The following is a 12,642-nucleotide window of genomic DNA, read 5'->3' as shown; positions in this document are numbered from 1 at the left end:
TACTTTTTCTTATTCTAGGCATTTTAATACTAACCAAATGACGAAGCCTAATAGGAGACATGAGCTGCCACTCCAACCATAACCAATCTGGAAGCTTCTCCATGAGTTCTGGGAGGACCCAATACATACCTTGGCGCAAGATATAGGATTGATGAAACCTATAAAAATTTGGAAAATTTACCCCTCCCTCCTCAATTGGTTTTTGTAAAGTCACTAGAGCAATTCTTACAGCTTTACCCAGCCAAAAAATTTACTAAGAATATTATTTAACTTTTTGTAAAAAGACCCCTGAAAAAAAACTGCTATCATTCCCATTTGATAACAAACCACAGGCAGTATCATCATTTTGACTGTTTGTACTCTTCCCCACCAAGATAAATGTAAAGGATTCCATTGCTCACATAACTCTGTTACTTTTTGCAATAAACTTTTTTCATTCATTATAATTGTCTCATCAAGCGTGTTTTTTATCCATATACCTAAGTATTTTATTCCTTCTTCTTTCCATATAAAAGGGAATGAATCAAATAATCCTTTTGTGCAATGCACATTTAAAGGAAGAACTTCTGATTTAGTCCAATTTATTTTATATCCTGAAAACTTTCCAAATTTTTCTATCAAATCCAATAAATTTGGAATGGTTGTTTCAGGATTCCTCAAATGAAGTAATATGTCATCCGCATATGCAGAAACTTTATATTCTTTATCTTTATGCGTAATACCCTGTATCTCCTCTTCCTTTTGAATAGCTAGTAATAAGGGTTCAAGCACTATATCAAAAAGTAAAGGAGATAGAGGACATCCCTGCCTAACTCCCCTTTGCAATTTAAAACAATCAGAAAAATTATTATTGATATATAATCTAGCAACAGGAGAGCTATACAGAGTTTTAATCATTTGTATAAATCCCGAACCAATACCAAACCATTCCATGGCCTGATACATAAATGTCCATTCCACACGATCAAAAGCTTTCTCTGCATCTAGAGATATAGAAAAAGCCGGATCTCCAATTTCTTTTGTTAAATATAACATTTGCAATGCCAATCTGGTGTTGTTAGAAGAGTGTCTCTGAGCAACAAACCCTGTTTGATTCATACCAACTATATGAGGAAGAGCTTTTGCCAAATGTGTAGCCAAAAGTTTGGCTAATAATTTACCATCTATATTTATCAACGAAATAGGCCTGTAATTTGAAACCAACATGGGATCTTTATTTGGCTTCGGCAAAACGATAGTTAATGATTCTGCCATAGTGCCTGATATACAACCATTCTTTAGTTGATTCTGATATAAATTTAATAAATGAGGTAAAAGAGTATTTTGAAATGTTTTATAAAACTCTACCGTGAAACCATCACCACCTGGAGCGGTCCCCACTCTAAGAGACTTCAATGCTGTTTGTAATTCTTGTAAAGATATTGGATTTTCCAAACTTCTTTTTATATGATCAGGAATCTTTGGACCTTCAATATTATTTTAAAACTCTATACCATCTTTTTCTTTATTTAAATAAGACTCAGAAGAATAAAGGTTTTTATAATAATTTAAAAATTGTTTTAAAATAGGACCAATCTGAAAATGAGTTTCACCTTTTTCATCTTTTATTGCATTCAATTTTATCTTTCTTTTTTTCACTTTAAGATAATTTGCCAATAGTCTTCCCGCCTTATTTGAACTACCATAATACAAAGCTTGTTGACACATAATATTTTTTTTAGCCAAATTAGAAGAAATTTCATTATATTTATATTTTGCTTTTAATAAAGTTTGCAACGTAGAATTTTCCCACTTATTAATCAATTTTAATTCTAAATCTTTTATTTCTTGTTCCAATTCCGTAAATTTCTTATTTAATTGTTTTTTAGAATAAGCTGAAAATGATATAATTTGCCCTCTCATCGTTGCCTTAAAAGCATCCCATATTATTTCTTTAGATATTTCCTCTGTAATATTATTTTGAAAATATTCATCCATTTTTACTTGAAATTCTTCACAAAATTTTGGATTTGCAAGCAATGCATTATTAAATCTCCATACCGGCCTAACATTATCTGGGTCATTAAAATTTAAAGAAATCCACACTCCTCCATGATCTGATAAAATTATTGGTTCTATAGAGGCTTGTGTAACATCTTGTATTAGCCCCTGAGAAACAAAAATATAATCAATTCTAGAAAAAGATTTATGAACATGTGAATAAAATGAAAAATCTCGATCATTAAAATGAAGAATTCTCCATATATCTTTTAAATTACAAGAATTTATAAAATTATCCAACCCTAAAGATTTTAAAATTTTACTAGGTTTTTTATCCAATAAAGGGTCCACAACAGCATTAAAATCTCCTGCCACTATCAAATTATTAGCAGCCAGTGGTAAAATTATTGGTTGTAGAGTTTTAAAATATTCAATTTGATTCGAATTGGGTACGTACACATTAAATAGCGCCACAGTATTATTGCCCATACTCATGTTCACATGCACCCATCTTCCTAATTTATCTGTTTTTACCATATTAAATCCTGCTGAACATTTTTTATTTATTAAAATTGCTACCCCAGCTTTTTTTCCCACTGCTGGTGCAAAAAAACAATCCTTCACCCAATTACCAATTAACTTTTTTGATTCATCTCCATTAAGGTGAGTCTCTTGTATGAAATAGACATCCGCGTTCTGTTTTTTTAAATATATCAATACTTTTTTCCTTTTTATCGGGTGGTTGAGACCATTAACATTTATTGAAAAATTTTTTAAAGTCATCATAATAAATCAAATCAATAATCAATAATATTCCTCACATCAATATTATAACCTCTTTTCCCCATTTTTAAATTATTATTAAACCCCATCCCCTCCCTTATACCCCTTCCCAGATTCTTATTCCCCCTCCCCTCCCGTCCCTCCCTTAAATTATTTGCCAACTTTGAAACGCACACTTTGACTAAGTAATAGATAAACTCCCCACAAGCTATATTTATAATTTTAAACCAATAGCCAGATCAATATCATATTAAAATGAAAATCACTTTATCACACATGACTTCTTTATCAAGGTTTACCTATTTTTTTTATTTTTTTTTTTCCTTTTTCCTTTTTCCTTTCCCCTCATCTCTCATAAACCCTCCCTTCTTTACTTATTCATTACCATTAAGATAATATTGAAATACATAAATAATCAAATCAAATTTTAAAATTACAATCATCCAAACCACATCCATCCTTCATGGCAGACTACATCACATTTCCTCAAATTAAATAATACTTTTAAATATTATTAAATATATAATGGAAATCTTTCTTCTTGACTTTTCTTTTCAAAAAGTCAATAATTTCCCAAACACAACAAATTTTATATCTTTAACATAACCCTCCTTAAAATTTCACACTGGCATATTTGCTACCCTTTTAATTTTCACTCCATTCACAACATTCTTTTGTATCATATGCCTTAAATTATAACATCCAAACTTTCAATTTCAAAATTATAGTCCATACATAACAACAAATTTCCTCTTCTTGTAATGAGATGCTATATGTCCCACAATATCTCCTTCCGAATCTCCTCTTGCTTGCAGTTCCATATCAATTTCTATCCTCTCACACTACTGTTTATACATTTTCAGTTTCATCTTTTGATCCACCTTAAATCTCCTTTCCAAATGATTTGCATAAAGATGTATAATGACCACAATTCCAAACTTGTGGCATCATTCATAGGTCTTTCACATTCTGCATATATAAATCCTGTTTCTTTTATTGATCATCATATCTCTGTCATTTTTATTTTAAAGTCAAGCCAACTATATACCAGAACTATCTTCAAAATACTGCATTTATAGATTTTCATTTCAATGTCTTATTTCATATATCACAGCAGTCTTTTCCTTTTATGCAAATAATAATTGTAAGGCATATAAAGTTTCAGTCTAACTCTCATCTTGCTTGCAGATCCATTCTATTTAATGTCTTCTTACTTGTAGTTTATACCTTCTCAGTACTATTTAGAACTTATCTCCTTCAATCTGTTATTCACAATCCTCTACCGTTTCTCAGACTGTCAGTCCAAAGGGCAATTCGGTATAATCCATCTTATTAACCTTTGTCTTTTAAAAGGTCTGTAATATTGCATCTCTTATTCTCTTATAGGCTACATTCTATTTGCCTCCTGACAAATTAGAATGTGGAATGTATTTGAAATCCAACTGCATCCATGCCTTTAAAATCTCTTTAACTTTTTTTCTCTTTTTTTTTTAAAAACATATAAATTCCAAACAAATAATAAACATTTCAATCAAGAATACAAATACTTTTCTCCAAATCTCTACTAAGTAGTCATTGGTGATTCACACTGCTCCAGAAACTCCTTAAGTTTATCTGCAGTATCAAAATTCATAGTTTTATTTTTATAAGTAACCCGCATAGTTGCCGGGTATATGAGCCCATATCTAGCACCCAGACTTCTCAGCTGTGGTCTTAAATCTAATAGCTGTTTTCTCTTTTGTGCCGTTGCTCTGGCAAAGTCAGGCACTATATAAATCTTCGAATCCTGACACTTTAAGTTTTTATTTTCTTTAGCTAATTTAATTATTTCAGCTACCTGCTGATATCTAAGTAGCTTAAAGATCAGTGGACGTGGTCCTTTTTGGCTGTTTGATAATCTCGTTGGGACCCTGTGTGCACGTTCTATTTCCAACGGATATTTATTTTGCAACGGGAGCACCTTGGGCAAAAAATTAATTAAAAATCCAATTGGATCTGACTTTTCAATTCCCTCCGGGACCCCAAGCACCCTTAAATTACTTTTTCGTTCCCTATTGGACAAATCTTCCAGCTCCCTTTTCAGTGTTTCAATTTCCTTACTGTGTTCCTTGTGCTTTATGTTTTCCTCCTCACACTTTTCCACTCGTTTATCAATTTGATCCACTTTCATTTCCATCGCTTGTAATTTATTTGATAAACATACTACCTCTTCTTTGACTTCTTTTATATTTTTAGCGCATTCCAATATTATTTCCTTTACCGCCTTTATTTCTTTCATTATATCTTTGTTTTCTACATCCTCCGGCGGCAACGGAACTGACAGCGGTGTAGCCGTATCAATTTTCGATCGCTTCACGCTTCCTGAACTGCTCCCCGTCGCCAAAGTTTTGTTTTGCTTTCCCGAAGCCATTATTCACCTCTGCCTCACTTTTCAGAGTGAATTTTAAATTTTTTCCGGCTATGTTCTCTGTCAATTAGCTTGTCTTCACGGAGCAACTCCACTACCCAGCCATTTTCGTCCGCTCCAAAGCCACGCCCCCAGAGCTCGAGCTTCTTGAAGAAGAAGGGTGGTCTGCGACAGATTGGAAGGATACTCTCTTGGGGGAAGATCTGGTGGAATCTGAAGGAAGTAAAGAGAGTAACCTTCTCTGATGATAGTGAAGACCCAGAGGTCGGATGTAATGAGCCCCATCTTTGATAAAAATGATGGAGACAACCCCCTATGGGAAAAAGAGAGGACAGAGGCAGAACGATTGAGGTTATGCTCTGTGTTAGTTGGTCAAAAAGACTGAGAAACCTTAGGTGCAGTAGGAGTCTGAGGTTTACACTGCCATTGCTACTGCTATTTCTTAGGAGGTGGCCTTGAAAAAGGTGTAGCCTTCAAAGAATAATGCCTCTGGTAAGATGGAATAGGCCTATAACCCTTAGAGGTGGAAAGCTTCGGCTTTGGCCTGACTATGGAGGCAAACGACTTCTCATGCTCTGATAAGCACTTTGTAGCTGCCTCAATAGTCATCAAACAACTCATTGCCTTGGCATGGGATGTTGGCCAGTCAATCTTGTAGATTCGGGTTCATATCTACGGTGCGGAGCCAGGCTAGATGGCTCATTGCCACCAAGAAAGTAGTGACCCTGGAGGACATCTCAAAAGCATCATATGCAGCTTGGACCATATGCATGAGAAGTTGACCTAGAGTGGAATGCACATGCTGAACTCTGGCAGACGATGTTCTGAGAGGTACTTGAAAAAAGTGGGCATAGTATTGACCCAATATTTGAGATAAGATGTAAAGACAAAGTTGTACAGTGGTACCTCGGAATCCGAACACCCCAGAACTCGAATGTTTTGGAATCAAACTTTTTTTGTAGTAAATTTTGTCTTGGAATCTGAACTCTGCTTTGGAATCCGAACACTCTGCACTTTGTGGCCCTGATTCTGCAAAGTGCTCCCGACTGTAGGCAGCTGTGTGCGTCCTACAGCTGTCTAATAAGCCAATCGGGAGGCAATTTTTCTAAAAAAAAACAAAACAAAACACAGGCATAGTGGACGCGGCTTCGGCCATCAGTCTCCGCTCCTCAACCCTCCCCCCCAATGATTGCAGCAGGAGGGTGCCAACTCCTCCTGCCGGACCCAACGGCCACCCCTCCGAAGATCGCCAGCAGGAGGTTGTAGATGAGATTTTTGATAACTGCAAATGCCCAAAATTCCAGGAGACATATGGTTGAGTTGATTGCCAACAGAGCAGTCTGAAGTGTTGTTGCCTTGATCAACTAGTCATCCAAATAAGGAAATACATGAAAGCTGTTGCAGCTACCACAACTAAACATTTTGTGAATACTCTGGCGCTGATACCAGCCTGAATTGTAGGACCTTGTATTGAAAATTACATGTTCCCAACTGAAATCGAAGATATTTTCTGTGGGCTGGAAGAACTGAGTGTCTTTGAGATCTTGCAAAGCCAGTCATTTTTCTCCAAGAGCAGATAAAGAGTTCCCAGGGAGACCATCCAACATTTTTCTTTAAGTATTTGTTCAGGGCACGATGATCTAGAATTGGTCATAGCCTCCCCCCCCCCTGGTCTTTTTGGGTATGAGGAAATATTTTGAGTACAACTCCTGGCCCCCCTACAGAGGAGGAACTGGCTCGATGGCACTGAGATGCAGAAGAGCTGTGAGTTCTTGATGAAGGAGGATGATCCGCTGGGAACAGAAAGTAGCCCAGGGGTGTCCAACCCACGGCCCCATGAAGTATTTTGTGTGGCCCCGCTCACACTTGAGGGTGATGCGGTGTTTTCTGTCTTGCCGGCGCCCTCCTCCATCTTCTTGCAGCATTCGCTGAAAGCTGCGGGCAGCAGATCCTATGTGCCTCTTGCGGTTGACCCAGAAGTATTCCCTCTGACGTTGTGACGTCAGAGAGAACACTTCTAGATCAGCTGCAGGAGGTGCATGGAAGCCGTTCTACCAGACAACAAGTTAGAAAAAAATTGTTTTATTCTGAATTTATTAACTGGAATATGTTAGCTTTGGGATATGTGCATCACAATTATTTTGTATTCAGTGGCGTAGTCATATACAGCTGATTTGGGGGAGGGACTGGAGCCCATAATTATGGGCACCAAAGTTTCTCCCTGCCTGAGTGCTATTTATAAATATTTGAGCTAGTGGGGATTTCCAAGCCCTGCCAACTAGAGACGTCTTGCAACCCCAAATCTCCCAAGCTTTGCAGCCAATGGCAAAATCCTCAAGCTGCCACTGCTTTCATGCATGCGTGAATGCCAAGGGGGGGCAGGGAGGAGGGAAGGCAGCCACTCTGCAATATTGCTGCCAGCTGCAGAACTTGGGAAGTTGGAGGGTGAGGAGATGGCCGTCCCTACTAGCTACAGCAGGGGAGATATTCATTTTGAGGGAGCCTATGCTCAAAGTGGGAGGCCCAAAAAAGCAGTAATATTTACCCTGATTAAACGATCCTCCATGTGCACTGCTGACAGCTGGTTCACCATCCCCGCTCTGATGAGGCTCACTTCTGAAAAGGCTCACCGTAGCTGTAATAGAGATGAATGGGAAAACCAGGAGCATGCATCCCTGCTCATCAGAGTGGGGATGCGGAAGCCTGTGGCTGCTCCCACTGTCAGCGGTACACGTGGAGGATTACTCAGTCAGGGTAAGTAAGCATTACTGCTTTTTTGGGTTCCTCTCCACAGTGTCCCTTTAATGAAGGTTTATTATTAGATACTAGTGTTTTAGCCCATTACATTCATTACAGTAACGGGTGCTAGAATAGCCCCACCTATACCCTGACTCTGACCCCACCCATGCCCCGCCTCTATCATGCCCGGACCCTGCTTCCCACTGATCCCAGTCCCATCACCTCATCTTTCACCATTTCCTTTGTACCCTTTTGGCCCTCATAGATCCTCCATTGCATTTATCACCCGACAGGGTCTTTACTTACCTGAGGCGGCAGCAGCAGTCCTGACATACCAACCTTTCCTCCCTCAGTGCCCCAAAGAAGCAGTGGGCCTACCATTTCCATCTCCCTTTCCCCCTTTCACACCCTCTACCATCTCTCTCTGACCCTGTTTCACCCCTTTTGCCATCTTTCCCTTTCCTGTCCCCCTCTGTCCTTCCCCAAGACCATCTCTCTCTCCTGCCCCCTCCACACTCCCTGAAGTCTATCTCTCCCTATCCCCTACCATCTCTCCTGATCCCCCTAGTAGCCCCTCTGTCCTTCTTATCCATCTGTCTCTGTCTCTCTCTCCTTTCCTCACTTGAGTCCAACATCTCTCCCTTCTCCCACTCCCTCCCCCTAATCTGGGGAAAATCCACTGCTTTATTTTAAGCAGCATAAATTTGTTCTACTCTTTGGGACCTGTGGTCTGTCACAGTATGGTAGCTCTTATTCTTCTCTGGCATACTTCCCTCTCTTTACCTCTCATATTGTCTGGTATCTCTTTCTCAGTCTGGCATCTCTGACCCCTCTTTCTCTTCTCCCCCTTTTTGGTCTGGCATCTCTTTCTTTCCCTTCCCCTACCTTAGTCTGGAACCTTTTCCCCCTCCTTCCTTTCCCTGGTCTGACATCTCTCTCTTCTCTCTCTCCCCCACCCCCACCCCTTTCCTATCCAGTAGTCTTAACATCCCCTTTCCTTCTTCTTCCTCCAACGTTTGTTATAGCAATCTTTTAAATGTCTTCAAGTCACTCTGTTGTCTTATATATAAGACAACATTATTCCAGTTATTAGGGCTTTTGTTAGGAAAAAGCACCTACTCTCTACTCTCGCAAAGTAATTTACTCTAATTCTTCAGCTCGCAGCTTTTATCTTCCCCAGAGCCGTTCACAGACAACCTGTGGTGTAGTAAGGGGGGGCGGTTGCGAGGGTGGTCGGTCCACTCCGGGCGCGATCTTCCTCTCCGCCCCCCCCTTTGCACTCCTATCCCTACCCCATGTCCGCGCCCCTTCCCCATACCTTTCTAACTTTGGCGTGAGGAGTGATGACATCAGAGAAAGCAAGCACCAAATCCAACGCAGGCGGCAGTGGGGTGGGTCGGCAGGGGACCTCTAGCCGCCGGCAGCCTGCAGCCGCCATGACCTATAGCCGCCGAGGCCGACATCCGCCTCGGGGGAGAGAGGGGGAAAAAAAAGATTTGCGCGCATGCGCACTCCTATCTGCAGTGCCCTACAGCTCACGGAAAACGGGCACACACAGGTGGGAATGCACATGCGCGGCTTAGGGTTTTGTTATATTAGATGTATATCTTCTATATTAGTGATTGCAAATTTGGGACCTGCTCAACATTTTTTTTTGCTCATCGGCTAGTGTTAGTGTTTGTGTGGCCCCAGAAAAATTTTTTTCGGCCAATGCGGCCCAGGGAAGCCAAAAGTTTAGACACCCCTGAAGTAGACTCTTTTGGAGGAATGTTTGGAGGTGTGCTGCACAGGTGGGGAGTGGAGCCTTGTCCCACAACTTGAAGGACCCAAGAAATGTGTGGGATGGCCTCTGGTAATGAGCCCTGTGGAGATTGGACAATTCTGACTAAGCTCTCTAGTAGTTGGTCAAAAGAATTGTTGCAATTTCTGTTGCTGCTGAGGCTGGGGTTTATGAGCTTTTTGTTGCCGAGAACGTCTTTGAGCAGGAGGCCTGGATATAGTTGAAGAAGGAATATCTCTTCTCCTAGTGTAGGAAGAGGAGGAATATCTGGGATGGCCACTATACATGCTGAAACATGGACCGTGTAGGGTCTCTTGTTTCTGTTCATCGCTACTGTCCATTCTACTGCTGCACAACTTGCCAGCCTATTTGGCACATTGGTTTTATTGCACCTACTCTATTGCTACATCACTTGCCAGCTGTTTGGCGCATTGGATTTGGTAGCCTGCTCACTGTTATTGTAAAATATACCAGCACAAACTATTGTTGCATTGCTAATACTTTGGACCATTTACTGCTGCTAATAGATCTTTTTTGAACAGATCTTTTGGATAGTCTACTAGCTGGATTTGGTTTTATTGACCGGCTCTAGTGTTGCAATAAACTTGGTTAATCCAGCTTATCTACTCTACTTCTTGGTTTTTGTTTTTTTTGGTATTAATAGAACCCATAATTTTCCACTTATTTATCAAAGTCTGAACAGTACTGATTGGCATTTTCAAGTCTTTGGATATATTTTTTTATCCTTCTCCTGATTTATAAAGTTGAGCTACTTTTGCTCACAGATCCTTTGACAGTTCTTTTGCTTTTCCCATGCATCAGTAACCAGCAAAGTCAGTGCAGCTCTGGATGAAATGCACAATGGTTTCTCAAGAAATAAAGAAACTTAATGACTATTCATATGCAGACACTTAAAATCTAACAAACCACAAGTGTGGATACTTACCCTTCATTGCCATCTCAACCTGTGTGTGTCAGTTTGAGTGTATTATCAGTCCAAACATTCAAAGGTATTTAAAAACTTTTGATTAGGGCAATCTGTGTGAGTTTAGTTAGGACATACACAATTTTGTGATAATAAATACCTTCGCCTGACCAATATTCCTATATTCCTAAATTAGAGAATGGTGTTTCACAGGATCATTCATTTTCCACAAATGGTACACATCTTACAAAATATATGGAGGAGAAGCAGTCCAGACCATGGTTCTAAAAGCAATCCTTTTAACTTCGTAAAATAGACACTTTAATACATTTTTTTGTCATTTTTGTTTCAGCTATAGATTATACAACTCAAAAACAGCTAATTTTCAACTCAAGAAATGTGAGTAGACTATCTCTAGATACAAATATGATTAATATATCCTACAAGCCTGTTTGTGACCTTGGGGAATAAATATTTGGGAATGCTTGGGGTAGAAAGGAGGAAGACAATAAAAGATGCCAAGCAGAATGAATACAGCTGTGTGGCTACTGACCTGCTTTGTGTTTCCCTTAGTATCCATTGCCCTTCCCAATGTCAACGTCATGTCCGAGTCTGTAGCTGATGTAAACCATTTAAATCCATAGAGCCGATATGTGCCATCAGGCTGTTCTCTGGCAATGGTCTCTGTACCGGCGGCTGAAAGCAAACATTTATTTCAGGCCTTTTAAAATATTAGTTCAAATTCAGTTGCACATGGCATTTCCCTGTTCCCAGAGAGCTTACAATCTAAGATTATCTGAGGCAATGGAGGTTTAAATGCCTTATCCAACCCAGTGGTAGGCAAACTCATTAGTCAAAAGAGCCAAAACTCAGCAGTACAACGATTAAGATTTCTTATGAGAGTCATACCACGTGCCTGCTTGTGCTACGATGGCTACGTCAACCCGACTGACACCCCGCTCGCCCACACGTAGTCGAAATCGATTCGTGGCAGAGCTTAGAGAATGTCACACGGAAAAAATTTGTCTCCGCAAGTTCGGTCCCAGTCCCCGCAAACCATCTGATCCCATCCACACAAGCCTCGAATAGTTTTATACTGAACTTACTATATTAAAGTATAAAAAGAAACGATATTCTGTATAATTGTCAATTTATAAATCAGCATCTTCTCCTCACTCTCTTCCCCATTTCTCTTCAGCATCCTCAGCCCACTCTCTCTCCACTTCCCTTCAGCGCACGCATATAAAAACAAGCAAGCAATTTTATTTCATTTTCATTCTATTCATTCATAGAAATTAAAGTCTAAATAATGCCAATCACTTAACAAAACAGCACAGTTACTTACCGTAACAGGTGTTATCCAGGGACAGCAGGCAGATATTCTTTACGCATGGGTGATGTCACCGACGGAGCCCTCGGTACGGACCTTTTTAACTAGAAAGTTCTAATTGGTCGCACCGCGCGTGCGCGAGTGCCTTCCCGCCCGACGGAGGAGTGCGTGGTCCCCAGTTAGGATAAGCCAGCTAAGAAGCCAACCCGGGGAGGAGGGTGGGACGTAAGAATATCTGCCTGCTGTCCCTGGATAACACCTGTTACGGTAAGTAACTGTGCTTTATCCCAGGACAAGCAGGCAGCATATTCTTTACGCATGGGTGACCTCCAAGCTAACAGAGAGGGAGGAGGGATGGTTGGCCATTAGGAAAATAAATTTTGTAACACAGATTGGCCGAAGTGTCCATCCCGTCTGGAGAATGCATCCAGACAGTAGTGAGTAGTGAACGTGTGAACTGAGGACCAAGTGGCCGCCTTGCAGATTTCCTCGATGGGCGTGGAATGGAGGAAAGCCACAGAAGCAGCCATAGCTCTGACCCTGTGGGCCGTGACAGCACCTTCCAGTGAGAGACCGGCCCGAGCATAACAGAACGCAATGCAGGCAGCAAGCCAATTGGAAAGCGTCTGTTTGGAGACAGGACGACCTAGACGGTTAGGGTCGAAGGACAACAAGAGCTGAGGAGATGAGCGGTGAGC

General features: G+C 40.4%; 1 protein-coding gene across 5 annotated transcripts in view; it reads right to left on the bottom strand.

Annotated features, from left to right (window-relative positions):
• Positions 1 to 12,642, bottom strand: part of LOC117365590 (acyl-CoA dehydrogenase family member 11-like) — a 241,193-nt gene that overhangs the window by 141,662 nt on the left and 86,889 nt on the right. For all 5 annotated transcript variants that reach the window (XM_033956127.1, XM_033956129.1, XM_033956125.1 and 2 more), the window contains exon 6: positions 11,168 to 11,310. In XM_033956127.1, coding sequence (XP_033812018.1) covers positions 11,168 to 11,310 — 143 coding nt within the window. The remainder of the gene's footprint in view (positions 1 to 11,167; positions 11,311 to 12,642) is intronic.

The sequence above is a fragment of the Geotrypetes seraphini genome, chromosome 8 (assembly GCF_902459505.1).
Source record: "Geotrypetes seraphini chromosome 8, aGeoSer1.1, whole genome shotgun sequence".
NCBI classification, from domain to species: domain Eukaryota; kingdom Metazoa; phylum Chordata; class Amphibia; order Gymnophiona; family Dermophiidae; genus Geotrypetes; species Geotrypetes seraphini.
Note: the sequence above shows the minus strand (reverse complement) of the source record. Positions and strands in the feature narration are given on the sequence as shown.